Here is a 27,727-nt window from a genome sequence, read left to right on the forward strand (position 1 = left end):
TCTCTATGATAAACGAATTGTTTTTCTTATAGAAATCATTTGATTTGCAATATTTGTTTGCCAATGTTATTGTTTTTTTTTCCTAATTGGCTCCTTCGATAATCCGTTAATTATTTTTCTTTTGTTAATTCTATAAGTGCTAATTGTAAGTTTTATTTGACATTCGATTACCATGATTACTTCGTGTCCATAATGGAGTTGACACCTAGACAAATTTCTAATTTTGAAATGCTTTCTGAAGTTCTTGCTTCATTGAAAGTCAAAATCGTACTGACAACTCTGCCCAATTTGTAAAAAATACAATCTATATTCTATCCTGTAATTATTAAATTGTTAACTACTACTTATGATTTACTGATGAAGTGTCAGCCAGTCTCAGGCAAGTGATTAAAGTAATTTTTATCGTTCACATCTCCAACTTCTGATATTGGTGTTGTTGCATTTTGTAATCATCGTCGTTCAAGTATTAGCCACTCTCCCGTTTACGACAATCATAAGCTAATCATACTGACAACTGGTGACCCCAACAACATCTTTAAGTAAACTGGTCATTGCTATTCATCATAATTTTCTTTAATTTTTTCGAAAAAAAACCAAACTAAGGATTTTATTATCCTAGACATAGATTACCTTGGCCTTATTTGGCACAACTTTTTGGAATTTTTGATCCTCAATGCTCTTCAACTTTACACTTGTTTGGCTTCATAAATATTTTAATATGAGCGTCACTGATGAGTCTTATGTTGACGAAACGCGCATCTGGCGTACTAAATTGTAAACCTGGTACCTTTGATAACTAATCTGTATGTTTTCAGGGGCCATATATTTAAAATATATACCGTGCAGGAACACCGATAAAAAATAAGCTTACATAAGAAGTAAGTCCACCTTCGTCCTTCGTTTGTTTCCTATATACGCCTTTTTCCAACTGTGGTACCCCTGAATAAATATCAGACACTGCATTAACGTTCAGGCTTTGTGCAGATGGAGACAGTGTAGCATCGTCAGTCTTATCTATAAAGCTAGGAACAGGTACATTATTTCCTTGAAAAAAACAACATATCAATAAAATAAAATTATGGTAAGAAAAATAATTACTGCATAAAATGGAAAAAAAACTAGCCTTTGTAGTATAAGGGTAGAATATTGATTTATTTTCATTCATTTCAGCGTCCTCCAATTAGATAATCTAGTAAATTATGTAACGCAATTTGTTCAACCAGTGTGATTTGTTCTTTTGAAAACTGTTTCGTTTTCTATAAATGTGTGCCATTTTAAGGGGTTCTTTTCCAATATTGCTATGTTGAAAGAAAATATTTATTTGCCTCTCTTGCAATAGAATAGACATTTTGGGATGATATCAAAGTTTAGCTATGCCGTATTCAACGATCCAAATGTACACACTTTCCGATCTTCCGTTTTCAATTCAAGATTGTATCCATGGTATTTGTCAAATCCGTAAAAATCAGCACTCTTAATTTGGCAGTTATAATGGTCAAATCAAAAGAAAACATGGAATATATAGGTTGTTATAAAACCAGGTTTAATCCACCATTTTTTCAGGATGGTCTGTCCAAAATAGGTCAATTGATAAGAGACTTTCCGATTTGCATTTTTCTTGGAGTTCTATGGAACTAAAACGTCATTTGACTATTTACATATGCGATTAAATGTGGCATAAAGTAATACTTCATTTTTTTTTCAAAATGAAGAACGACAAACCTTCCAATTTTCCGATACACCAATCGTCATATTAAAACTGTAAATAACTTGAACTACTTAGGATTTGTTTTAGCAAACCAGGCAGCTTTACAAAATGCAAACAACCTCTAACTGACAAAGCAATTAGTGCAATGTACGAAGTTTTAAGGAAGAGAAGAACTCACAATTTATCAATAAAGTGCCACGTAGATTTATTTGACCTAACATATCTTGTTCTACGGATGCGAAATATGGGGTTACGAAAAAAATTGATATCCTAGAAAGAGTCCATACTGAATTTTTGAAGCTACTTTAACATTTGAGACCTTTTTCTTAAAACGAAATCATTTATGGAGAACTGCGTCAGTAACCCCTAGAAATAGATATAAAAACTAGAATTGTATCTTATTGGACAAAGATGATTACCAGTAAATAAAGTAAGCTCGCTGCTGTAATATTTAGATACATTTTCAAGTTGGCACAAGAAACAACATGTCGATCACGATTGTTAGATAAGATGAAAAGTATTCTAGATAATTGTGGATTCTCTTATTTATTGTCATTCCAAAACACAACTTCTAACCTTAAATCGGCTATTATACAGAGACTAGAAGATCAGTTAACACATTCATGGTCAGGAAAGGTAAACAATTCACCAAAGACTCTGAACTATCACCTGTACAAGATATCACACAATATCGAACACTTCCTTAACTTACTTGAGGATAAAGCTGTAACAAAAATGTCGCGGTTCAGGGCAATGTACCATACGATTCCGATTGATAAAGGTAGATGGCAAAACACACCACGAGAACAGAGAGAGAGAGTTTCCTTTGTGCAGAATTGCTACCGGTGACGAATACCACTATTCAATATGACAGTCTACTGACAAATAGAGCACTACTTATTGACAAAAAACACCTATCGAACTGTAATATTTAAATTTAAAGCTATTACGAACCAAACAAAGAAATCTAAACTACGAAAATTGTGTCAATTTATTGAAAGTTTAATTGACATACTGGATTATCTCTGATATCAACCTGTCGACTATACTGATCAAACCGTTGTAATATAACATTTACTGCCTCCTCAACAAATGCACAACATAATGTATTATTAATTAAAATGTTTTTTCTGTATACCTTTGTTCAACTTAGGTGATCCTAGAATGAAATTATATAAAACTATAATACTTTGTCAAATCACCAAGATAAATTCATATACTAAAGAGACACTTTTCAAAACATGAAGCTACCTATTTATTCTATTCTCTATCATTTCACTTTCTATAAGGATATTATCTGAATATTTCATACTATAAAGAAATCTCGATATAGCATGGAGCTACATGTTCATACTAATTTGTCATCTTACTAAACCATTATGTGATATTGCTATGTCATAAAGATACTTTTTACACTAAAAAGACATCAATATATAACATTAAGCAATACTATGACAAAATTGTTCCATGTTATATCGAGATTATTGTAAAGTATACACATTTATCGTTTTAATATACTGAGGTGACATAATAGTATGACATAGGTGCTTTTAAGTTATATTTTAGTATAAAACGTATCTTTATGACATAGCAATATCACATACTAGTTTAGTAAAATGACAAATTAGTATTAAAATGAAGCTACTTGTATTCAAGATGTCTTCATAGTATGACATTTTATTTTCATAACAAAGTGAAATGACATAATAGTATGTATATTATGATTTATCAAAAAGTCTTATTAGTATATATACAATTTTAGTCATAAAGCAAACTGACAGCGTATTAAAGTCAAATGACGTTATAGTATAGAATTGTTTGTCAATGATACATCTCTACCTTTAATAATATGGTGATTGTTATCATAAGGAAGTTGTGACGTTCAACAGAGTTCGGTATTGTATTTATTTTTCTTTTTAAACAGTTTATTCATCTGTCTATATTTAAATTGTTATTATAGGCATTATCTAAATAGTCGATATGAAATCAGTACTGCAAACTATTTTTTTACTATTTGCCGTAATCTCTTTAGTAACTGGTTCCTCTGATAAACAAAATTCTAATACAAATAAAATGATGATTTCCAAATTCATTTTAATCTGTTAAAATATTAACATGAAATAAAATAAACCAATACGTGATTGAACTTTAGCAGGAATACTGAAATTTTACGAATTATTGAGAATAGATGAGTGGTACATAAATATTCAGTATTTGAAAAAATAACTTTGTCCGCATGACAGGGTTAACCTGACTGTGACTTCTTTTTCGTGGTGTACTCCAGTATGTCAGTTGGTTTTCAAGCTTTTGAATAAGTAGTACAGTTGAAATGGTATTCGTTATAGTTCGTTCTTATGTTGTACTATAATACCACTGTCCCAGGTTAGGGGTAGGGTTGGAATCCCGCTTACATGTTTAACCCCGCCACATTATTTGGGTACGTGTCTGTCCCAAGTCAGGAGCCTGTAATTAAGTGGTTGTTGTTTATTTATGTGTTACATATTTGTTTTTCGTTCATTTTTGTTGTACAAATACGGCCGTATTTTTCTCGTTTGAATAGTTGTACATTGTCATTTCGTGACCTTTAATAGCTGACTATGCGGTATGGGCTTTGCTCATTGTTGAAGGCCGTACGGTGACCTATAGTTTTTAATGTCTGTGTCATTTTGGTCTTTTGTGGATAGTTGTCTTATTGGCAATCATACCACATCTTCTTTTTTATATCAACTTGGCCAATTGTCCTAATCTGATTTTTAAGGTACATAGATCAAAGATATAGCAAACGGAGCTCTATGTCACTTTGAGAAAAGAATTTGTTAAAATTACACAAAATATGTAAATATTAACACATGAGGTGTTAATGATATGTCAATCTGAATATTCCAGAACAAAAATCTGCATTCAGTTTATGAATACTTACCGTAAACATAAACTGAGATTATATTAATTTGCATGAAGGTGCACATTTATTAGTTTCGTTCGATATTCACGTAATAATAAAGATTTTACTTTTGCCGCATGGCTCGCGGCCAAATGATGACAAAAACATAAGAGTTGTGTAGTGGTTCTTCTTCAAAGTAGAAAATAAGAATAATATTTCGAAGATTAAGAGCCCCCCCCCCCCCCTTTCCAAAAAAAGGAAATGTTCTAGTGTTTTAGTGTTTTACCTGGTACACCCTTATCTTCTTTCTCTTCAGTCTCTTTCTTCCTCGATTTCTAAAAAGAAAATATTCTTATTTAAAAAAAAAATCATAAACTTTTCAAAAATATTGTGAAAAAAGATTGATGCGACGTGCTAGATCTGACAATAATTGTTTCTCTGGCTGTAAGTACATTTCAATTCTAGAATGAAAAGTAACGTGTAGATGAAACCCAAACAAAACATGCACCTACAATTAGTTATTAGTATAAGGGAGTGATAACGTTTTGATCACCTTATCATTGCTTCTCTTTTAATAAATGATAAATAAAACTGAAGCGCATGCAATCTAAAAAATTGAAATTCTTTCAATATTATCGCAACAATACGAGTATATAATGAACTCAAAGAAGTGCACTGATGTTTAACCAAATAATCATTATTTCAATGATACTTGTAATTACTCCGTATGTTTGATTGTATTTTATTGTACATTAAAACGATTTATTAAAACATAAGTAGAGAATACTTCAAGAATACCTTTCTAAAGAAGCCAGCCAGCCTCCCAAATAATCCTGTTTTTATTTTTGGTGATTGCCCTGTAAAAAAGGTTCTTAAATATAAATATAAATTTCAATTAGTTATTATCTCATGCTGGGGAATTTTTTTTCTTCAGGAAACATCTTGTTGTTTTACTATTTAAATCTAGTGTCATCGGTCTTCCTAAATTGTAATACTTTGTTCTTTTGTTGATAAACAATTTATATACACAATAAATGTTTAGTGTCTTTAAATATCAGCCGTATTTGTACGAATCTAGAAGGTGTATGAGAGCTTTTAGCGAGCTACTACACCTGTTTCGAGCCGAGTACAAATACAGCTGATATTTAAAGACATTACATAGTTATTGTCGTCATCCTGCAATGAACTGTGTATATAATTTGTGTTTTGAAAAACACAAAAACACATGTTTTGCATTTTATAATTCTCGATTTGAAATACCTTGAGGCCCGTGTAGTAATACGATACAGTAATCACACATTCAGCTGACGACGGGTTGGTAAACAAAAAAAATCTCGAATGGTCAACAATTAGACATCGGTCAAGGTGAATAATTATCTATTTTAACATTACAAATAATTTCAACAGTAAAAGCAAATAACAAAACATAGTCCAATTTGAAACAGGAGTGTTCGAGTTGTCCTACGTCTCAGACTTGACATTCACTAATCATGCATGCTGACATTGACATGGTTGCTTTTGTTACACAATCATACACATTCTAGTTTTGAAATCGATAGTTGTCATCATAGACTGCTGTTCATGTGTGTAAGTTATCAAAAAATTGGTGTGATTAATATTGCTCTAAAGAAATGTTTGAAAACAAACAGAAAGTATAAACGAAATCGCTTTTTCGCAATTAATACGTCATTGGAATGCGAGAGCAATACACTTTCTGGCGTATCGCAGGTTCATACAATACTCAGTCCGGCAATAGGCGCAGCTTTAAAATTATATCTGTATAGTATACAGATACTGCATAGCGATATATTTAGGGCTGTATCTGTATAGTAGAACACCCAATTGCAGGATAAAATAAAAGATTCACATACTCATGCACATGTCTGTAGCTATGGTAACCAATTACATATACCAATATACCTATACATAACAAAGAAAAAGATCCAAACAAGCCAAAAAAAAAACATAACCAGATGACAAAAAAAATAACATTAAATGACAAAAAATATACAGACAAATACCGATTATTAAAAATATTACCTACAAACACCGAATATTAAACAAAATGAAATCGTCAGCTAACTATAACAAACAAAATGCCAAGGACAAACGATGAACCAACATTTCGCATAATGTGAAAAAAAGACCTTTTAATTACGTAACGTAGTAAATGGAAATTGACTTCTAGCGTTTTGAAGCATCAGTACGAACAACCGAATAAATATTTCACTGGAAACAGAACCAACAGACAATTACATGTATTATATATCGATGTTGTTAAAGGTAATATGTCAACCATCACTTGTAAATACCAAATATTTCCCAATGTCGGACCAGTGTTGAAAAAACATATGTGAAAGGATTTGATGTGTGTAGGAAATGAAGAGGCTTCTTTAAAAAAAAGACTAATTACCTTGTTGTACGCCTATCCTATCGAAACCGTGCTCATCTTGTTCGATCGAAACAACCTGGCTAGCGTTTGTGTTCATAACATCATCACACTGTTTGATTTTAGTGGTTTCACAAGTAGCCATAGGTTGGTTTTCTTTTTGTGTATCTTCCATCTCACCTGGTAAATTAGTTAAAAGAATAAAGTGTATGTTTGTTTGGGTTGTCGTGAATATATTAAGAACATACTTTTTATTTTTTTCTATTGAGTAGAAAATTTAGATTAAAAAAACCCACATATTAACAGACTAATGAGATAAGTATGTGTTTTCCTTTAGAAGACATACAGTATATCTAATAAAAAAGCTACACTATACTGCCTGTTGCATGCTGAAAATTCAACAATGAAAATTCGACATTAAGCTCACTTTTACTGAAAGCCCAATGCGATCAATATAACGTAATCCATCTACGATGACGTAGTACTACGTTTTGAAGTAAAATAGCAATGTTATATATCATTAAGCAGAAATTCATACTGAAAAGTAAATATACAAGTCATTTTATATTCATTTTGGGAAAGTATTTTTTAACTATCTAGTTTTATCTGTTGTTGAGTATGTTGATTTCCCCCGCGTCTGCAAGACCGACTAAATTAAAAGAACTATCCTGCATTCCTCAAACCCCCCAATCCTACCAAAACTGAAACGGTGGCCCCATATTGGGAAGGTGCTTCATATGTTTTCGTCTTCTGCGTCGATGAATAAGAAGATACATTGGGTTAGAAATAAATAGAAATATAACTAGATGCTCTAAAGAGCCTGTGTCGCTCACCTTAGTCTATGAAGGACACAGATTGATTCATGACAAAATTGTGTTTGTAGGTGTTACTTTACTGAAAATTCTTGCTATAATAAACTTGGATAAAGAGGAAAATATTTTTTAAAATTTACAAAACATTACAAAATTAATGAAAATTGTTAAAAATTGACTATAAAGGGCAATAATTCCTTCAGGGGTCAACTGAATATTTTCGTCTTATTGACTTGTTTTTAGATCTTACTCTGCTGAACTCTATTGCTGTTTACAGTTTATCTCTATATCTATAACAGTATTCAAGATAATAACAAAAAAACGGCAAAATTTCCTTAAAAATTACCAATTTTGGGGAAGCAACCAAACAACCAGTTGTTCAATTCATCTGAAAATTTCAGAGCAGATAGATATTGAATTGATAAACGATTTAACCCTTGTCAGATTTGCTCTAGATGCTTTGGTTTCTGAGTTATAAGCCAAAATCTACATTTCACCCCTATGTTCTATGTTTAGCCATGACGGCCATCTTCATTGGTTAGCTAAGTCACTGCACAAATTTTTTGAACTAGATATCTTAATAGATAACAAAAATTTAAGAAAAAGTGGTCAAAAATTACTATAAAGGGAAAAAACTCCTCAAGGGGTTACCCCTATGTTAGTTTTTAGCCATGGCGGCCATCTTGGTTGGTTTGCAGGGTCATCGGACATATTTGTTTAAACTAAATACCTCAATGATAATTGTGACAAAGTTTGATTAAATTTGACCCAGTAGTTTCAGAGGAGAAGATATTTGTAAAAGTTAACGACGACGGACGACGACGACGATGGACGACGAACACAAAGTGATGAGAAAAGCTCACTTGGCCCTTGGAGCCAGATGTGCTAAAAAGATCCTACATCGTGTATATGAAACACATATAACAAATAATAGCAGAAAGAAAAACGTAGTGCAAGCGAAAATAAAAAAAGAACACCCATGAAACCGAATACTATTAGTTGATCGACTATGTCAGTAACGAAACAAAAGGAAAAACTTATGTCATACTTCTGCCTTAATACATTGTACAGTCATATTTCACCAATCATAGTGGGTTACATCCGATGTTAAAGCTAAATAAACATGACAATTGTTTGACAGTTTGTAATAGTTCTGAAATATAGACAAAAGTAACCGAGCAAATCAAGTATATATCATTCTGATTAAAATGTGTTACTGATTTTGTCATTGTTTTGTAGTACTAAACTTTTTGTGCCAACTTTGCATTACTATATCATTATTTACCGTTTTGTCTAGGAAAATCAAAAACTAAAAAGATTCGGTGCATATTATATAAAACTGAGACACACATCTATCATGTTTGCAACTCTTGAGGACGAGTTGTAGTTTGTCTTTGTATAAAAGTGACACATAACATCCACGCATTTCAAAATCAATCAGAATGTCGAAAGCAGCAAAAAGGTCATATTCAGAAGACTCCGTATACAAATGATTAGTATTTTATTGTAATTATATTACTAATTAAAAATCACAGGATGCTAGTATTAAAATACTTTAAATTGCTTCACACCAATCCTAAAATTACAACAAAATACTAATAGTATGTATACGGAGTCTACCGAATAAGAATAATAATAATATGCTATTGAAATTCTGATTGATGTTAGAATGCTTTGATGTAAGATGACACCTTTATATACAATTTAATAAACTCCAAGGTATATACTACATATATAGCTATCGTTTCTGAAAACAATTGGTCACAGATTTATAATGCAAAAATACATGTATACATTAGTTTACCTGACTCTTTTATCCATTTAAGAAGATTTTTTTCAGAATCGACGAACAGGCAGCGGTTTCTCTGCAATTTCAACCTTCTCAATTACGTCCTTAAACTCTTATCTTCTGCATTTGATAGCGTGAGTATATCGCACTAACCTTAAAAATCATCAGTCTTACATGAATGATCAATATAACAATTCCCTGTTTTCACATTTAACGTTTTTCAATATTTAAACACAACTTAGAATCAATCAGAATTTGAGAACCGAAATCATATTTACCATCACACCTGCTTATGGACTAAAAAATGCTGCTTTTTTCATGTTTTTGTTAAAAAAAATAAGTTCCCAGTGGATCAATATCAAATAAACAAAGAAAAATTATAATCGGCATGTAAATGTTTGCTTGATATCAAAATAATATAATAAATGAACTTCAAAAATTAAACTGACTTGGTACAGGCATTTTTTATGTAGAAAATGGTGGATTAAACCTCTCTCATGTTCTCCCTTGACACCATTTGCGAGTATGTTCTGGAGAAACGATGATAGTCCGTCGGAAGGGGACGATAAATGACTGACCCGTGTTAAGAAACAATCATATCGATTGCGCATAAAAGACAAGCTTGTAGATTTCCAAAAAAATCAGGCTAAAGCTTCAAGGCAGCATTCGCAAAGTAGAAAGGGATTAATTGAAGTTGCATTATCTTGTTTCCCAATGAACTATAGATAAATTGTTTAAATCAAACTTATCTAATTTAAACTATGCGAATAATACCCTTAGTGCTATCAACCAACTAAAATCCGGTATTCTTATATAAGGTGTAATTATGGGTTAAAATTGTCGTTAAAGGGCAATCATTTTACTAAGGAGTCGACTAACAATTTCAGCCAAAAATCATTTAAGGGCAATTGCTCCTATAAGATTTTTCTGAAAGTTGTCAATGGAACAAAAACAATCAGATCTCAACACTTTGAACATTTCTACTTTGTTAATTTTCTATGTTCTCTATTTTCCGTTGCGCTTTTTAGGATAAAAGACAAAGGTTGCATTCAATCTTAAAGTTTATACTTTTTATTAAGCCATGTCGGCTACATTGATTGACAAGTCATCGGATATTTGTAAACAAAGGTATTCAAGTTCGGTCAGATTAAGCCACTTAGGTTCGGTCAGATGGGAAAATATTATAGATAGTAAAAAAGGATGAAGACGGACGCCAAAAGATGTGAAAGTCCATTTTTTAGCAAAATGTTGTCGAAAGTAATGATATGTTTTCTTCATCTCAGTAATCGATATCTTGAAATGCAAAACTAAGCATTTATAAACAAATTACAGACCCTTTGAGTGAAGTAAGTACTGGAGAGATCGGCTATATCCGTTGTGCATGATTGTCATAATATATTTTATATGCCTTCGTATTATATTTTCACCCTTTACGTTTCATTTGTTTTAATACGGGCGGCACATTGATAGTAAAATTAAAAACATAAAAAAACAACAAATTAAGTTAAAATTGAAAAAAAAGAATCGAAAATAAAAATATTTTTTTTATATTATATAGATTGACCGTTTGTTTATTCCGTTTGAATGGTTTTAAATTAGTCATTTTGAGGCCCTTTATAGTTTGTTGTTCGGTGTGAGCCAAGGTTCCGTGTTGAAGGCAATAGTTAGACCTATAATGGTTTACTTTTATAAATTGTTATTTGTATGGAGAGTTGTCTCATTGGCACTCAAACCATATCTTTCTTTGTCCATATATTTTACGACTACTTAACTGCAACCTAGCAAGGTCGAAACCAACAAAGTAATTATCACGACATAATAAGAAACGAACCAAATTCAATAAGTCTCACCACCATCTGTTTTGTGATTTGCGATTTATTAATAAGAAGTCAGAAGAATAAATTTTATCGCATTTTAGATCAATATTTTGACGGGACGTATTATGGTATACAAATGTCCGGTGTCTGTCCGTCCGTTTGTCTGTCTGTCCGGCGAAAACATATTGAACCGTAACTTGAAAACGACTTATCTAAATTCCTTGAAACCTAATATAGTTGTTTCATATGATGTCAAATGGTCTGTATACTTTTTTGTGAAAATAAGATTTAAACTTTTTGAGTTACGGCAGTTTGTAACTAAAACAGGGCTGTTTTTTTCACATTTTTACCTTTTGTAAAAAAAACAGGGTTGGGGGTTTCACATGTCCCGCTGTGTCTCAAAAACAATAAAGGCTTAAAACGTTCTAAGAAATTATTTATTTTTATTGCATAAAAATTCTACACAAGACGTCGGGCGTATCATGAGCTCATGGCGAAGCTGTTTATTATATTTTGAAATAGAAACTAAATGGGATCTACAATAATGTGCCTGAACATGGTCATTCACAATGACTGCACCATCTTAATTTTTAGGATAAGTTCTATTCATTTAATACAACCCCGATTTTAAGCTATACATATAATATTTAGAGACCTAGTGATAAATCAATCCGTACAGATTTAATTTAGCTTAAAGATACGCATAGAAAGTATAGTAAAGGCAACAGTAGTATACCGCTGTTCGAAATTTCTAAATCAATAGAGAAAAACAGATCCGGGTTACAAACTACAACTGAGGGAAACACATCAACAGTAATCGTTCTTCTCGCTAGAAATTATTTGGTGGCCTTACGATGAAGTTCATTTAAAAATTGATTGGATGAATTAAAGTGATACGATCTTTTTTCATTTTTAAAACCGTGTGAAACTAGTGAAAATTGTCTTTTTGGTATGATTTTAAGTTATTATACAAAGAGGTGAACATAAGTGTTATTGTATTTTAAAAGTCATTAAAACTTTGAACTTAACATGAAAACACGTAATATTTTGTCACTATTTTTAATAAATGACAAATGTGTCGTTAACAAAACAGATAATATTCACACGTTAGAAGGATTTAAGTAAAGACTTTATGAAACCTGTAACACACGAACTGTATCAAGTGTAATGTGGTTTTTTTTTACACATGATCAAAATGAAAGATAAAAACAATGCATAATTAAAGTAGTTGATTTCAACATTGGTATTTTTGATATTTTTTTTGTTATTTTGATTTTGTTGGAATTCCTTTTTTAGACATTGGCAGAGATGTTGTAACACGAGAAAAATATAATGCCTAGCAAGATATTGTGGGGTTGATGAAATCGGCCTTGTAGTGATCTTAATGACTTGATGTCCAAAAATAGGCAGATCTTATATATAATGACTTCATTTACTGACTACTTAATTGTAATTGATGTATTTCAATGTGACTGAAACATGTAGTTTTTTTTATTAAGGTAAACAATCTATTTACCTCGTGTAGCCGTGCGTAAAATATATTTCGACATTTATCTTCTAAAATGACTTGTTTAATGAAATGAAACGTCTTACTAGTAAGCTTTCTTTTTTCCCGCAATAGGGTATTTAAAAATTAATGTACCTATGGTGCATTCGAAACATTTTGTGAAAATATAAGAAGTGCCAATTCTTACCTTTCGTACTACCTGAAACAATGATATGGACACCTCGTGTTGCTAGTTTGAATGTCATTTAAGTTACTGTACACATACATGCATGTTCTTAACAGATTTATATACATTTATTACAAGCATGAACAGTTGTACATTGATCCTAATTTACTGAATCCCAGGTTGTTATATAGTTTCGTTTATTTCTGTCAATTTTAAGGATTTAGTTAAACGGACAAAAAACTTGAATTTTATATTTTGAATTTTATTTTATTGTTTTATTTGTTTATTTTAATTCTTTTTCAAATTAACTTTGATTTTCATAAAACTATATAACTATCACAGTTGTATTTATATATTGAATACCAGGTTATAATACGTTTGACGTATTGTTGAAAAATAAAGTATTTATTTCAAAGATATTAAAATATCTAGAATTGTCGGTTAAAGGTAAAGAAAGTTAGTCATCAGTAAAGTTGTTTAGTACTTTTTCAAATTAACTTGGATTTTCATAAAACTATAGAGCTACTTCATTTGCATATCGATCTGACTGACTCCTAAATTGTTATTATAGTTTGGTGTATTGCTATCAAATTTGAGAATGCAATCAATCTAGGTAAAACAACGAAGATTTTAAGTTCGGACTAAATAAAAATAGTCAATTTGAATTGTTTTATTACTTTTTCAATAAAATCAATAACTCCTCTTTATATGTTTCTCTTACAAAATATTCTTTATGTGGAGTATTGCTGTCAAATTTAAATATCTAAATTAAAGGTTCGTTGATCCTATCTGAATTTATTAAAAACTAAAACAATAGCATTTTAACTTTAATTTAAAACTAAGTCCTCAAATTCGAAAGCAATAAATTAACATTCAAAGCAACCTGACATTTTGTAAGATAAATACGACTTCTGAATATGTTTTCTGTCACAACTTATCCGAAATTTTAAACGACAAGACAAAAAACCTTAAAACAGCGATGTTATGTATCCAAAAAACATTCAAATCTAAGTAAATAATATTATATAAATATTTGAAACTACCCCAACCGTGCGAGACCCTCGTTTAATATCAAGGTCGCTAACGAACAGCCACCCCCTCTAAACATACGACCCTTGTATATGTGAAATATCAACTGCTTAAGAAACGTTTAAGGATTCAAAAAACCCATTACGCATACATGTATTTCATCCAAACTATACAGACATGTGTTTCTCGGAGTTGTATTCATCTTTATTATTGAAGCTTTTATGATGGTAAGCGTATTTAACATACATAAACACCATCCGATGTATTGCATTTATCTGTTATTATGGTACTTTGGTCGCTTACGCACATGTTTTTATTTCATTTTTCTTAAGACTTAGCTTTTGTTTTATTATTATGTATTATCAATCTTGGTTTCTCATATTTGTGTCCCGGTCACTGAATGTACGATGTTGTTAAAAACTGAAGCAGCTGACGACGTCCAGTTTACCTTATCAACTTTTACTAACTATGTATTGGCTTCCGAAGCTACACAAAACCCCTTACAAATATAGATTTATTTCGTCTTCAAGCCATTGTTCAACTACTAACATGACTAAATTGTCTATTCTTCTTACCAGCACACTTGGTACAATTAAAAATCTGATAATAAATTGTTCAAATAAGGCCTTCGAAAATAGTGGAATAAATTACTTTTGGAGTGTCAAGAACTCGTTGGAAGTACTTGATAAATTGCATGCTTATATTGGTGATTTTGAATCTGTTCAAAGTTTTGATTTTTCTACCCTGTATAGCACATTGCCTCACATTCTCATTAAGAAAAAATTCACACACCTAATTAAATGGGCATTCAAAAAATCAGAATGTGAATATATATGTTCAAACTCTTTTAGGTCATTTTTAGTAGCAATAAACAAAAAAACTATGTTAATTGGACATGCTTTGATACTATATATGCCCTTGAATTTTTACTAGATAACATTTTTGTTCGCTTTGGAGATTCCGTATATCGTCAGATTATCGGAATTCCAATGGGGACTAACTGTGCACCACTTATTGCGGACCTGTTTTTGTATTGTTATGAGTTACAATTTATGACAAAAATAAGCAAAGACCCATCGAAACAACATCTGATAAACAAATTAAATAATACTTTTAGATATTTGGATGATATTTTGGCTCTCAATAATGACGACTTCAGTATGTATATTAATGAAATGTATCCTGTTGAACTTACTTTAAATAAAGCGAATACTAACAATGACCACTGCCCTTTTCTTGATCTTGATATCTATATCACTAATGGAAAGCTGAATACTAAAATTTATGATAAAAGGGATGATTTTTCATTTCCTATCGTTAATTATCCGTTTTTAGATGGTGACGTTCCCTTGTCACCATCTTACGGTGTTTATATATCTCAACTTGTACGATTCGCTCGTGTATGTAACAATGTTTTCGATTTTAACGAGAGAAATTTATGTATTACTGAAAAATTATAACACCAGGTGTTTTCGATATCACAAACTAGTCAAAACATTTACTAAATTTTATCATCGGTATAAAGACATCATTCGTAAATATAGCTCAACATGCAGACTTCTAATACTTTCAGGTATTTCACATCCAATTTTTTATGGTAATATTCTTTATAAAGCACAAAGGTGTCAGTATTCACCTCAGAAACTTACAAAACCTTTGAATAGACTTATTGAGAAGGGATATAATTACGATACTGTTGTCAAGTCATTAAAGATTGCATATTTTGGCGTTAATATTGAGTCACTGATAAGGTCTTTGCATCGGAACTTAACACATTTATTCTAAAATACAGTTGTTGGCATGACACGGGTTATGTTCTTCTCATATATGTTATGATGGTATGATACTAAACCCCTAACGGGAAGGATTGTGCCTGATGTTCATATGATGAAATCATAATCTTTCAGTCAGTTTAATTGAAGTCTGGAGCTGGCATGTCAGTTAACTGCTAGTAGTCTGTTGTTATTTATGTATTATTGTCATTTTGTTTATTTTCTTTGGTTACATCTTCTGACATCAGACTCGGATTTCTCTTGAACTGAATTTTAATGTGCGTATTGTTATGCGTTTACTTTACTACATTGGTTAGAGGTATAGGGGGAGGGTTGAGATCTCACAAACATGTTTAACCCCACCGCATTTTTGCGCCTGTCCCAAGTCAGGAGCCTCTGGCCTTTGTTAGTCTTGTATTATTTTAATTTTAGTTTCTTGTGTACAATTTGGAAATTAGTATGGCGTTCATTATCACTGGACTAGTATATATTTGTTTAGGGGCCAGCTGAAGGACGCCTCCGGGTGCGGGAATTTCTCGCTACATTGAAGACCTGTTGGTGACCCTCTGCTGTTGTTGTTTTTTTATTTGGTCGGGTTGTTGTCTTTTTGACACATTCCCCATTTCCATTCTCAATTTTATTGTTAAAGATTCAAGGAGCTAACAGCCAAATTTAATATCAAATCTTTGTATCTATGAACGAGTTTAGTAAAAGTTGTAAGTAATTTATGGTAATTGAATCCTTGTTTTAATAATTTACCTGTGATGCATTGATTACGTTGTTTAAATCTATGGCATCACTATAAACATCGGCGTAACAAACGAGTTGGGAAATATAAACACCGTATTATGGTACCAAAGGAACGTCGCCGTCTAAGAAATAAGGAATGAACAATCGTCTCTTTCGTCGTAAATTTTAGTATAGAGTTTCCCTTTAGAAATTGAGTTGTCTAAATCTAGAAACAGATTATATTGGATTTAGTTAAATACAATTCTTTTTGGTAACATTTATTGGTATATTAAGGGACTATTGATTATTTTACAATATCATCAATTAGGATAACTGTATTTATTGTTGAATTTATCGCCCAATATGGCGTGTCTTTACTGAGTTTGTTCATCAGATAAAATTTATGAATACATTTCTGGAAATTTATAAACAAATAAACATAGTCTATCAAGGTAAACACATGTGATTATCTGCCATTATATGAAATTTTTTTAAATTAAATTTAGACACAAACGAGAAAGAGACAGTATGTGTATGAAGCAGGTTTTTTCTAGTTGTTAAAAAACATTACATTGTAATTATAACCTGCTTCATACTTAATGAACACAAATATAGCATGAACTTGTGCACTGACACATTTTGATCATCGTTTGTTTTCTAAAGATTTTTGTTTTTATTGGGATATTTTTTTGTAGGAAAATTTCCTAAAAACGTAAAGTGCTTGTCATTTTGGGTTATTTTAAAACACGATTGGCTGGCCTGTTTGATCAGTCATTAAGTGTGATGACGCAAAAAGGAATATAGAAAAAACAATGGAGGTCGGAAGGGGGGGGTTTTCTGAAGTTTTGAAATGTTTTTTAGGCATTAGAAAATTAGGTTTGAAATGACATTTAAACAATCTGAAATAAAGTAAAATACTAAAGAATAACAATGAAAACATATCTTCAAAATATATCATATGTGTAATGCAACGGTTTTTTTTATCGAACATTTTTTTTAACTGTAAATAGTTTATTTAAACAATATACATCTATAATATAACATATATGTTGAGGTGTAAACTCCCTGTACACTTCGTAATTTCCAAATGGTAAGAACTAAATCTTAGGCCGTGTTCACATTGACCTAACCTGGGTGTTGTGTTTTTGTAACTCACACATAAACTAAACATAAATACGTTCCCATTGATAAAACTCAATGTTTACATGTAGTTTAAAGCATGTTTTGTCTACATGCAGTCGATAGTCGAGGTTGGCCTTGTGTAGGTTCAGTGTACACAAAAAAATGCACGCAGAACTTTTATTTATCCATGTATATGTAAAAAAGAAACGATTTTTATATAAAATTGATATTTATAATACTTATTAATAAAATTCTTTACAGAAATATTTGTCTAAACTTTATATATTTATTTGTTATAAAAACACCTTACGTAGCCTTATTAACCCCTTATCAATACTCATTTATCATCATTGCCGAACACATAATTTATTGGAAAAGGTCTTCCCGAATCCACTGGATGTACACACTGACAGAAATATTTGCCACTGGTATTTACTCAAACAACGATTCACTCAGAAATGCATTAATGAAAAAGGGTGAGGTTAATTGTTTGTTTGTGTAGTATCTCAGATTCGTTAAAATACAATTAGAAATAAAAAAAAAAATATCACCCCCTCCTTTTGCCCAAAAAAAACTTGGATAAAAATAATATTTGAAACAAACAGAAAAGATAGAAATGTAGTGATCCTTAACATAACAATTCTTTTTCTTTGTAAGCACGCTAATACAGCCTATGTTTTTAATGCGTAATCAAGACATCTTTAAACTACTGCAAATCATCTAAAATGACTTTTTTAAACATGTTAAAGGAGCAACCACTTTACTTAAAAAAAGGGGGGGAGGGTTCTGAGTCCGATTTTTTTTCTCGCGCCAAAGTTGCTGTTTAATTTTTGTTCGATTGTACCAAGTCGATATTTAACACTATAATGTAAGGGGAATCTTTGGATTCAGAATATTTTTTCATTCTAATCATCTGTATGACCCGATTTTGTTTTAATCAAATTGTTGAAAAATCTATCCCCCCTTTTTTTTAAAGTCAAATGGTCGTTCTCTTACTGCTAAAAAAGTTATTCGAAAATTTGAAATCGGTTCTACGTAATAAACATTTAAATGACACAAATCTTATGCATTTTATGTACAGGTAACTAAACAAGGTGCATAGATGTGAACAAATCTTGTGTGAAACTAGTGTACATTACATTAACCAAATGTAATATGTTTACTATACACGGCGTTTGGTGTGAACACGGCCTTAGATTTAGAACATAGTTTTTGACTGAATTAATTGACGACTTATGAATGGAATACTATCACAAGCATCTATCTAAATTGTTTTACTGTATTTACTGTGGAAATCTTTATAAAGTATCATTCATGCTACTCCCTTTATTAAGAAAATATTTACCTATCCTTATTTCTAATAAAATCGTCGTCACACCTGGAAAATTATCTTCGTGTATAAAAGAATATGATAGCTTGAAAATCAAACAAATAAACATTGTAAAAAGATAATCGGTCCGTTGCATTTAAAGTAATGTAATCTTCTGTTGTGATTTTTTAAACTTGCCAAACAAGTTTTATAATACAATCTTCCGTTCCTTTTTAAAAACTTGTCAGAGAAGTTTTATCAAGGTTGTCTATTGCTATGTTGTTAATGTTTTGACCGACTTATTACGGTAATATTGTTTGTAAAGCAATTAAAATACAAACTTGAAACTGAACACGTTGACCGGTTTCTATATATTATAACTAGTAAACATATCTTTCCATGTTATTTCTTCATTTCATTTTTCAATTATATAACGTAAAGACACCTGTGAATGTATACTTAAACGTTGAAATGCAGTTTTGTTCAACATTTTATATGACATTAAACATGATAATGATCAAAAAGAAATATAGATACATCTGACAGGAATTATTAGCTCTCTTTCTTCCATTTGTCTGATAGTAATTGACTTCAACTTAAACATGCAATATTCAAATCAAACCCTGTTTAGTTTGATTCGTTTTGTTAGTAAAAAAAGATATGTTACAATACTTTGAATAGATCAAAACGTGTTAAGTGTCTTTTGACTTTAATGTTAAACGTTACTTCCATTAATTAGCCTTGGCTATGTCTGATCGGTCAGTTTTCTTTAAGTAGGAAGTCAGACTCCTCAAACATAACTGTCAAATTTTTAATGAATCAATTCTATCAGGATATAACACATATAATGAACTCCTCGTAGAAACCAGGATTAAATTTTGTATTTAAGCCAGACGCGCGCTTCGTCTACCAAAAACTAAACAGTGACTCTCGAATTCCAAAAATGAAAAATAAAACGTTATAATATAACATTGTATAATAAGACACTTCTTGTTTTTAAAGAGTCCTATTGTACTAATCTTAAGTATGTTTATCTATGTATTATTTCTTTTCTATTTTGACTTTCTTTATTTTCATTTATTATGTAGACAATGAGTATAGTGTATGATTTCCACAAAACCTGCTTGAGGCAAGTTTTTGAAGAACCTGGAAACGATAAATATTTGTATATTTGCACGCTATGATGAGATATAACTCTAAAACGTTGAGTTACTCACTGCAAAAAATCTGAAGCCTGTCTGCGAGTTTTGGTTCTTTGCTTTTTAATGAGTCTCATAAAATTTAGATGAGGAAACCGGATGGGCGGGGAAGTGGTGGAAAGACAAACAGTCAAATTAAACAGTCACGTGAATACATAATTGCTATTCAGTACTCATGATGTCTTTAACAAAAAGAAATGTTTCCGTTTGATAAAAAACCATACTAAATATTTCTCAAAGTGATTTTAAATTTCACTATGCTACCTTTATAAATGTAGCATAATGTTTAGTTCACACTTATCAATGCTTATCATGCTCATAGTGTATGATCAACACCATTGTAAACATAAGTTCTCGAATGCAGTCGTTTTTTTGAATATTTTTGATTGTGATTATTTCAATTCCCAAGTTCCGAGTCTTAAAGAAAGTGCACCTTACAACTCCAGACCCCTCCCCCCCCCCAAAAAAAAAATGAAATAAAAGGAAAGGATAGGAAACCTAAATAACAAAATAACTACAAACCACATCATCCATCTTAGTATGATTAAACAACTCTAATCTTCACTTTCTAAACATGTGTTTACTTTATAATTTTATAAATATCAAAAAAATCAATTAATTTTAATTTTAATGCTTAAGTCATATAAAAAAGAAGATGTGGTATGATTGCCAATGAGACAACTATCCACAACAGACCAAAATTACACAGACATAAACAACTTTAGGTCACCGTACGGCCGTCAACAATGAGCAAAGCCCATACCGCATAGTAAGCTATAATAGGCCCCGATAAGACAATGTAAAACAATTCAAACGAGAAAACTAACGGCCTTATTTATGTAAAAATAAGAACGAAAAACAAATATGTAACATATAAACAAACGACAACCACTGAATTACATGCTCCTGACTTGGGACAGGCACATACATAAATAATGTGGCGGGGTTAAACATGTTAGCGGGATCCCAACCCTCCCCCTAACCTGGGACAGTGGTATAACAGTACAACATAAGAACGAACTATAAAAATCAGTTGAAAAAGGCTTAACTCATCAGATGGAAAAAATACAAGTGGACGTGGCCGGGTACTTAAATATCCCGACACATAAAGACACAATGAACAGATCTGAGAGTACCCGCAGTTATATATTCATACACATGCATTTCCTTGATTATGTGTGTATGTCTCTGGAATACACCTTTATTAAAACTTTAGTATATTGATTTTATCATCCACTAAACAAACAAAAAAAACCATTTTTTATTTAAATGCACAAATTGTGTTTTTACGTTCGGGAAGGAAGGTGAAGATTTGAGTTTGAATTTACACTTATCGTTACGTTTATTACTCGATTTATTTCACTTGACTGGGCGGAGTTTAATCGGTTCGCTCATAACAAACCAGTCTATATATAGATAGGTGTTTTAGGATAAACTCACCAATGAGGTGTCCAGTCATTGTTTTGTAAATTCATTTGTTGACACTGATAGGTGATTATAAATCAGTAATAATTATAATGGCAATCATCCTTATCACTCACATCTTCAAATAGACTATCATTAGGCAAAATAAAACGTAAGCTCCGCCCGATCAGTTGAAATAATATTGGTAATACATTGGAGTTAGCTTTCTGTCGCTTTTAACCTACCATAATTGAATTTTGAATACCATCACATGTATCTAGCTAAACTTGATGACTGTATTTACTGTTGAAACTCTTATAAAATAGATAAAATGCTACTCACCATATAAAACACATCATTTACTTATTTTTCATAATGTTCATCAAGATGTGTCATACCCGGAAAATATTCTTCGGGTATACTAGTAATAGGTTGGCTTTTAAATGAAACAATTAAAACACAGTAAAAATTAATTGCTCCCTTGCATTTCATTTAATACAATTTTCCAATTTTATTTTTAAACTTGTCAAACAGGTTTTATAAAAGATGTCTATTGAAATGATATATAATTACGAGACAGGTATATTTACAGATAATGGTAGCAATAATCATCTTTTTAAAGCAATTTAAATACAAATTTCATATTAAACAGGTCGTTTTTAACAATAAAACATATTTTGTCAAAAGACATTTTGTAACTTTAATGTATTTTCAATTGAATAACACGTGTCGTCATCACACCAGTGTATACTTAGACGTTAAGATATGGTATATTTCAGGAATGTAATAGAAATAGGACATGATTTTTATTGAAAGAGAAATGTACAATAATATGACAGGAATTATAAACTCTATTTTTCTAAATGCCTTTGCAACAATTAATCGTTATCAATATCTATATAAAAAACTGTTATGTGCTCAGGTTAAATGTCACTCTAGTAAGCTTTGACTAAAGTATATTTGTTTGTACGATGTGACTTTTAGTGGAAAACTGAAGAATTCCGAATATTTAATAACTTAATGTTTTCTTAGGATAAAACTGATATAATGTTAAAAATAAAAAAAAAGGAATGATGTGTCGGAGACCACGAACGCCGCCCCCCCCCCATTTTGTGGTTTTCTAATTGTTGAAAGCCGTAACGTTGCCTTCAATTTGCTTATATCACCTTTTTCAACTTTGGGTATATAGTTGTCTAATTCGAAATCACACCTTGTATCCTTATATTGGTATCAGTAATCAATTGTTGTAAATACCAAGTAAACATAAGAAACACAAATATTAAATGATCAACAAACAAACATACAACTATCACAATGGTTGTCTGATGAAGAAGCTTACCAGTATACAAGCAACATAATTCCTATCCCCTACATACTATAAAAAAGCAGATGTGATATGATTGCCAACGAGACAACTGTCCACAGATGTATACATTATTGAACAAAAAGTATGTCTATACATGAAAGAAATATTATTGAATGTTTTCAAAAAGTTTTCAAATTTCACAATCTCATCACAATACATGTAGTATAATGTTAAGTTCAAACTTAATGTAGTGAATAATCAAACTGTTTTATTACCATTATGAACAACTTTGAAAAGTATCATTCATAAAATACTACTCACTTTATAACGAAAAATATTTACCTATCTTTATTTTTCATTAAATTACCGTCACACCCGAAAAATTTTCTTCTTGCATACAGGTATTATGATAGATTAAAAATTAAACAAATGAACATTGTAAAAAGATAATCGGTCCGTTGCATTTAAAGTAATTCAACCGTCCGTTGTGATTTTTAAACTTGTCAAACATGTTTTATAATATAATCTTCCGTTTCTATTTTAAAACTTGTCGGAGAAGTTTTATCAAGGTTGTATAATACTATGTGTTTTAATTATTTGACCGACCTATTTGCAGGGTTATATTTTTAGTAAAGCAATTTAAATTCAAACTTGAAACTGAACACGTTGACCGGTTTCTAACTATTAAACATATCTTGCATTGTTTTTTTCTTCAATTCATTTTTTAATTAAATAACGAATGACGTAAATGAACATATGAATGTATACTTAAACTTTGAAATGCGGTATTGCTCTAATCTTTGACACAACACATGATCCCGAATTTTTCAACGGCAATTTTCAAAGCGCTTAGACAATTACCGTGCACCGTTATGATTCAAATATGATGTTATGGTATAGAAAAACCTTGCAGCTGAGTAACCATGGACAAAAACATGCTACATTTGAGAAATATGACTGTAATGATTTTACCTATATCTGCCGTCACCATATTGGGATAGTCGTAATTCTAGTTATGGTAATCAGTTTAATACCAGTGATTGTTCTAATCTTAGCTATATTTTCCTGTGTGTTATTTCTTTTCTATTTTTACTTTTTTGATTTCCATGTATTATGTAAATAATGAGTATATTATATGAGTTCCACAAACCTTGCATGAGGCAAACGTAGTAAGAACCCAGAAACAATAAATATCTACATTTTTGTAAATTATCGTGGGGCAAAACTCTAAAACGATGAGTTACTCACTGCAAAAAAATTAAAACCCTGTCTGCGAAATTTGATTCTGAGCTTTTCAATGAGTTTCATAAAATCCAGATGAGGTAACCGGATGGACTGGGGAATGGAATGACAAACAGTCAAATGTAACACGTATATGTAAATACATAATTACAATTCAGTACACATGATGACTTTAACGAAAAGAGTGTTTTTCATTGATAAAAAACCTTGCTGAACATTTCTCAAAGTGATTTAAATTCACAATGTGAAATATCATAATGTTAAGTTCACTCTCATCATGCGTATAGTGTATAATCAACACATTTTAAACATTAGTTCTATATGTAGTCGTTTAGAATGTTTTTGATTTTGATTGTTTCAATTTCCAAATTTCGAGTTTTAACGAAAGTGCACCTTACAACTTTTACAACTTTCACCCCCAAAAAAATAAAAAAGGAAAGGATAGAAAACTAAAATAACGAAATAACTATTAACCACACCAACCATCTTAGTATAATTAGATAACTGTAATCGTCACTTTCTAAACATGTGTGTACTATATAATTTTACAAATATAAAGAAAATCAATTAATTTCAATTGCATTACTAAAGTTCTGTCTTAATTCTTTGATTATGTGTGTATGTATCTAGAATAAACTTTTCTTAAAACTTTAGTATTTTGATTTAACTATCCACTAAATAAAGAAACATTTGTTATTCAAATGCGCATACAGTGTTTTTACGTCTGGGAAGGAAGGTGAGGGTTTGAGTTTGAATTCACACTTATAGTTACGTTGATTTTGAAACATTTTTTTTCTAATTAACGGGATAATCTAAGTAATAACAAATAGTGATCGGCTGTATCGATATGTTAAATTTGATAATTTGAATAAATGAAAATCTTTGTGTCATATCGAGCATGTGTTCAAACAGACACAATGTATTACTCGATTTATTTCACTTGACTGGGCGGAGTTTAATCGGTTCGCTCATTACAAACCAGTCCATATATATTATATAGGTGTTTTAGGATAAACTCACCAATGAGGTGTCCAGTCATTGTTTTGTAAATTCCTTTGTTGACACTGACAGGTGATTAAAATCAGTAATAATTATAACGGCAATCATCCTTATCAGACACATCTTAGACTTTCCTTAGGCAAATTAAAACGTAAGCTCCACCCAATCTGTTGAAATAATATTGGTAATACATTGTAGTTAGCTTTCTTTCGCTTTCAACCTACCATAATTGAATTTTGAATACCATCACATGTATCAAGCTAAACTTGATGACTGTATTTACTGTTGAACTGTTATAAAATAGATAAAATGATACTCACCCTATAAAAACAAATAATTTACTTATTTTTCAAAATGTTTATAAGATGTGTCAAACTCGGATAATATTCCTCGGGTATACAAGTGATGTGGTGGCTTTTAAATCAAACAATTAAAACACTGTAAAAAATAAATTGCTCCGTTGCGTTTCATGTAATACAATCTTCCAATTCTATTTTTAAACTTGTCAAACAGGTTTTATAAAGGAAGTCTATTGAAATGATATATAATTAAAGGACAGATATATTTACAGATAATGGTAAACATAACCGTCTTTTTAAAGCAATTTGAATACAAACGTCATTCTAAACAGGTCGTTTGTAACAATAAAATTGTCAAAATACTTTTTTTAACTCAATGTATTTTCAAATGAATTTCGTCAGTATACTTAAACGTTAAAATATGGTCTAATTAAAGAACAATTTAATAGAAGTTAGACATGATTATCATTGAAAGAGAAATATACGATCATATAACCGGAATTATATACTTTTTTTTACTAAATGCCTTTGCAACAATTAAGCGTTAACAAAATAAAGATAATAAAACTGTTTTGTCCTCAGTGGTAAACGTCGCTCTAGTTAGCCTTAATTATATTATATTTGTTTGTAGAATTTGACTTTGCATAGAAAACTGACGAATTCCGAATAATTAATAATTTAATAGTTTTGTTTTGGATAAAAAAGATATCATGTTAAGAAATAAATAGAATTGTCGGAGACCACGAACGCCCCTCCCCCCTTTTGGAGGTTTTCTAATCGTTGCCCAGAATTGCTTACATCAACTTTATTTGAACTTTCGGTATATAGTTGTCTCATTCGAAATCATACCTTATCTCCTTATTTATTTATATCAGTAATCAATCGATATAAATACCAAGTAAACATTGAAACACAATTATTAAATGATAAAAAAAAATCAATATTAAATATAAGTGTTAACCTCAAACGCTTACTAGACATTTGAACAGACTAATTCAGCAAGGATCGGTGATGGTGCTGTTGTAAAAGATGACATATTTAGGTATTAATAATGATTCACTCATAGGGTCTTTACATTGGAAATAAACACATTTATCCTAAAACCAATTGGTGGCATGATATGGGTTATGTTCTTTTGACATATTTCATGCAAGTATGATACTAAACCTTATACTTGAATTTCAAATGATGAATACATATATAATATACTATATTTCAATCAATTTGAAAGAGGTCCGAAGCTGTCATGTCAATTACTGCTAAAAGTCTCTTGTTAATATCATTGTTGTTTTGTTTAGTATTTTAAGTGTTCTGTTCTGACATCGTACCTGGACTTCTTTAAATTTAATTTTACTGCACGTAGTACTCTGTGTTCGTTTATTTTACATTAGCTAGATTTATAGACGTGTTTAAATCTCACAATACATGTTTAACCCTGCCGTTTGTTACACCTTTCCGAAGTCAAGAGCCCCTCGCCTTTGTTAGTTTTTAAATTAAGTTCATTTATATGTTTTGGAGTTAAGTGTAACGTCCATTTTTATTGAACTAGTTTACAATTTGTTAAAGGGCTAGCCGCAGTCCGGCTCCAGGATAGGCATTTTCATCCACCAGTCATTAACCTTAAAATTGCATTGTGGGGAAAACAATTTGAACCGAGTAGAAAACCTGACTTTGACTTTGAAGTAAAGAACACCATACAAGCTACAAGCGCTGTTCAGTTGCTTCTTTTTTGTTTTGTTTTTTCGTTTGGCTGTGTAGGTACTGATAGTGTGTCATAGATGAATAGCCTTTATCATTTGTTAACTATGATATACAGAAAAAAAAGAAAGATGAAAAAAAGTGTTTTCCCTTACTGACACCATCATTTATCTTACTTTAAAGGTACACAATATATGTATAGTCTGTAGTTGATGTATCCACAACGGCAAAAAGTAAAACACTTTTTATCAATTGGAAACATTGAATTATCCAGACATTAAAGAAATGCAGAATTTCTTGCCATGATGCAAAAGTCTTTAACTTTGTTCCTTAAACAAATCATTATTTTACAAAAGGTGTAAACACAACGAATTTGCAAAAAAAAAATAAAAAAATTAAACTGTCAATTGTTCTTGAACAATTGAGAGGTCTTTCCTTTTAGTAATGTAAAATACATGTTCCTACAGACGTAGAATGTATTGAAAAGGTCAAGGTTAACCTTAAAAAGCTCGAAAACACACTAAAAATATTTTATATAAGGTTAAAAACA

At 30.9% G+C, this 27,727-nt stretch overlaps 1 protein-coding gene across 1 annotated transcript in view; it reads right to left on the minus strand.

Moving 5' to 3' along the window:
- Positions 1-25,638, minus strand: part of LOC139527523 (serine/threonine-protein phosphatase 6 regulatory ankyrin repeat subunit C-like) — a 43,738-nt gene extending 18,100 nt beyond the window's left edge. Inside the window, exons 1-6 of the mRNA XM_071323029.1 lie at positions 25,501-25,638; positions 9,595-9,732; positions 7,003-7,158; positions 5,388-5,446; positions 4,876-4,924; positions 872-1,044 (exon numbers count right to left, since the gene is read on the minus strand). Coding sequence (XP_071179130.1) covers positions 872-1,044; positions 4,876-4,924; positions 5,388-5,446; positions 7,003-7,153 — 432 coding nt within the window. The 5' untranslated portion in view covers positions 7,154-7,158; positions 9,595-9,732; positions 25,501-25,638. The remainder of the gene's footprint in view (positions 1-871; positions 1,045-4,875; positions 4,925-5,387; positions 5,447-7,002; positions 7,159-9,594; positions 9,733-25,500) is intronic.
- Between the last annotated feature and the right edge of the window lie 2,089 nt (positions 25,639-27,727).

The sequence above is a fragment of the Mytilus edulis genome, chromosome 6 (genome assembly GCF_963676685.1).
Source record: "Mytilus edulis chromosome 6, xbMytEdul2.2, whole genome shotgun sequence".
In the NCBI taxonomy this organism is placed as follows: domain Eukaryota; kingdom Metazoa; phylum Mollusca; class Bivalvia; order Mytilida; family Mytilidae; genus Mytilus; species Mytilus edulis.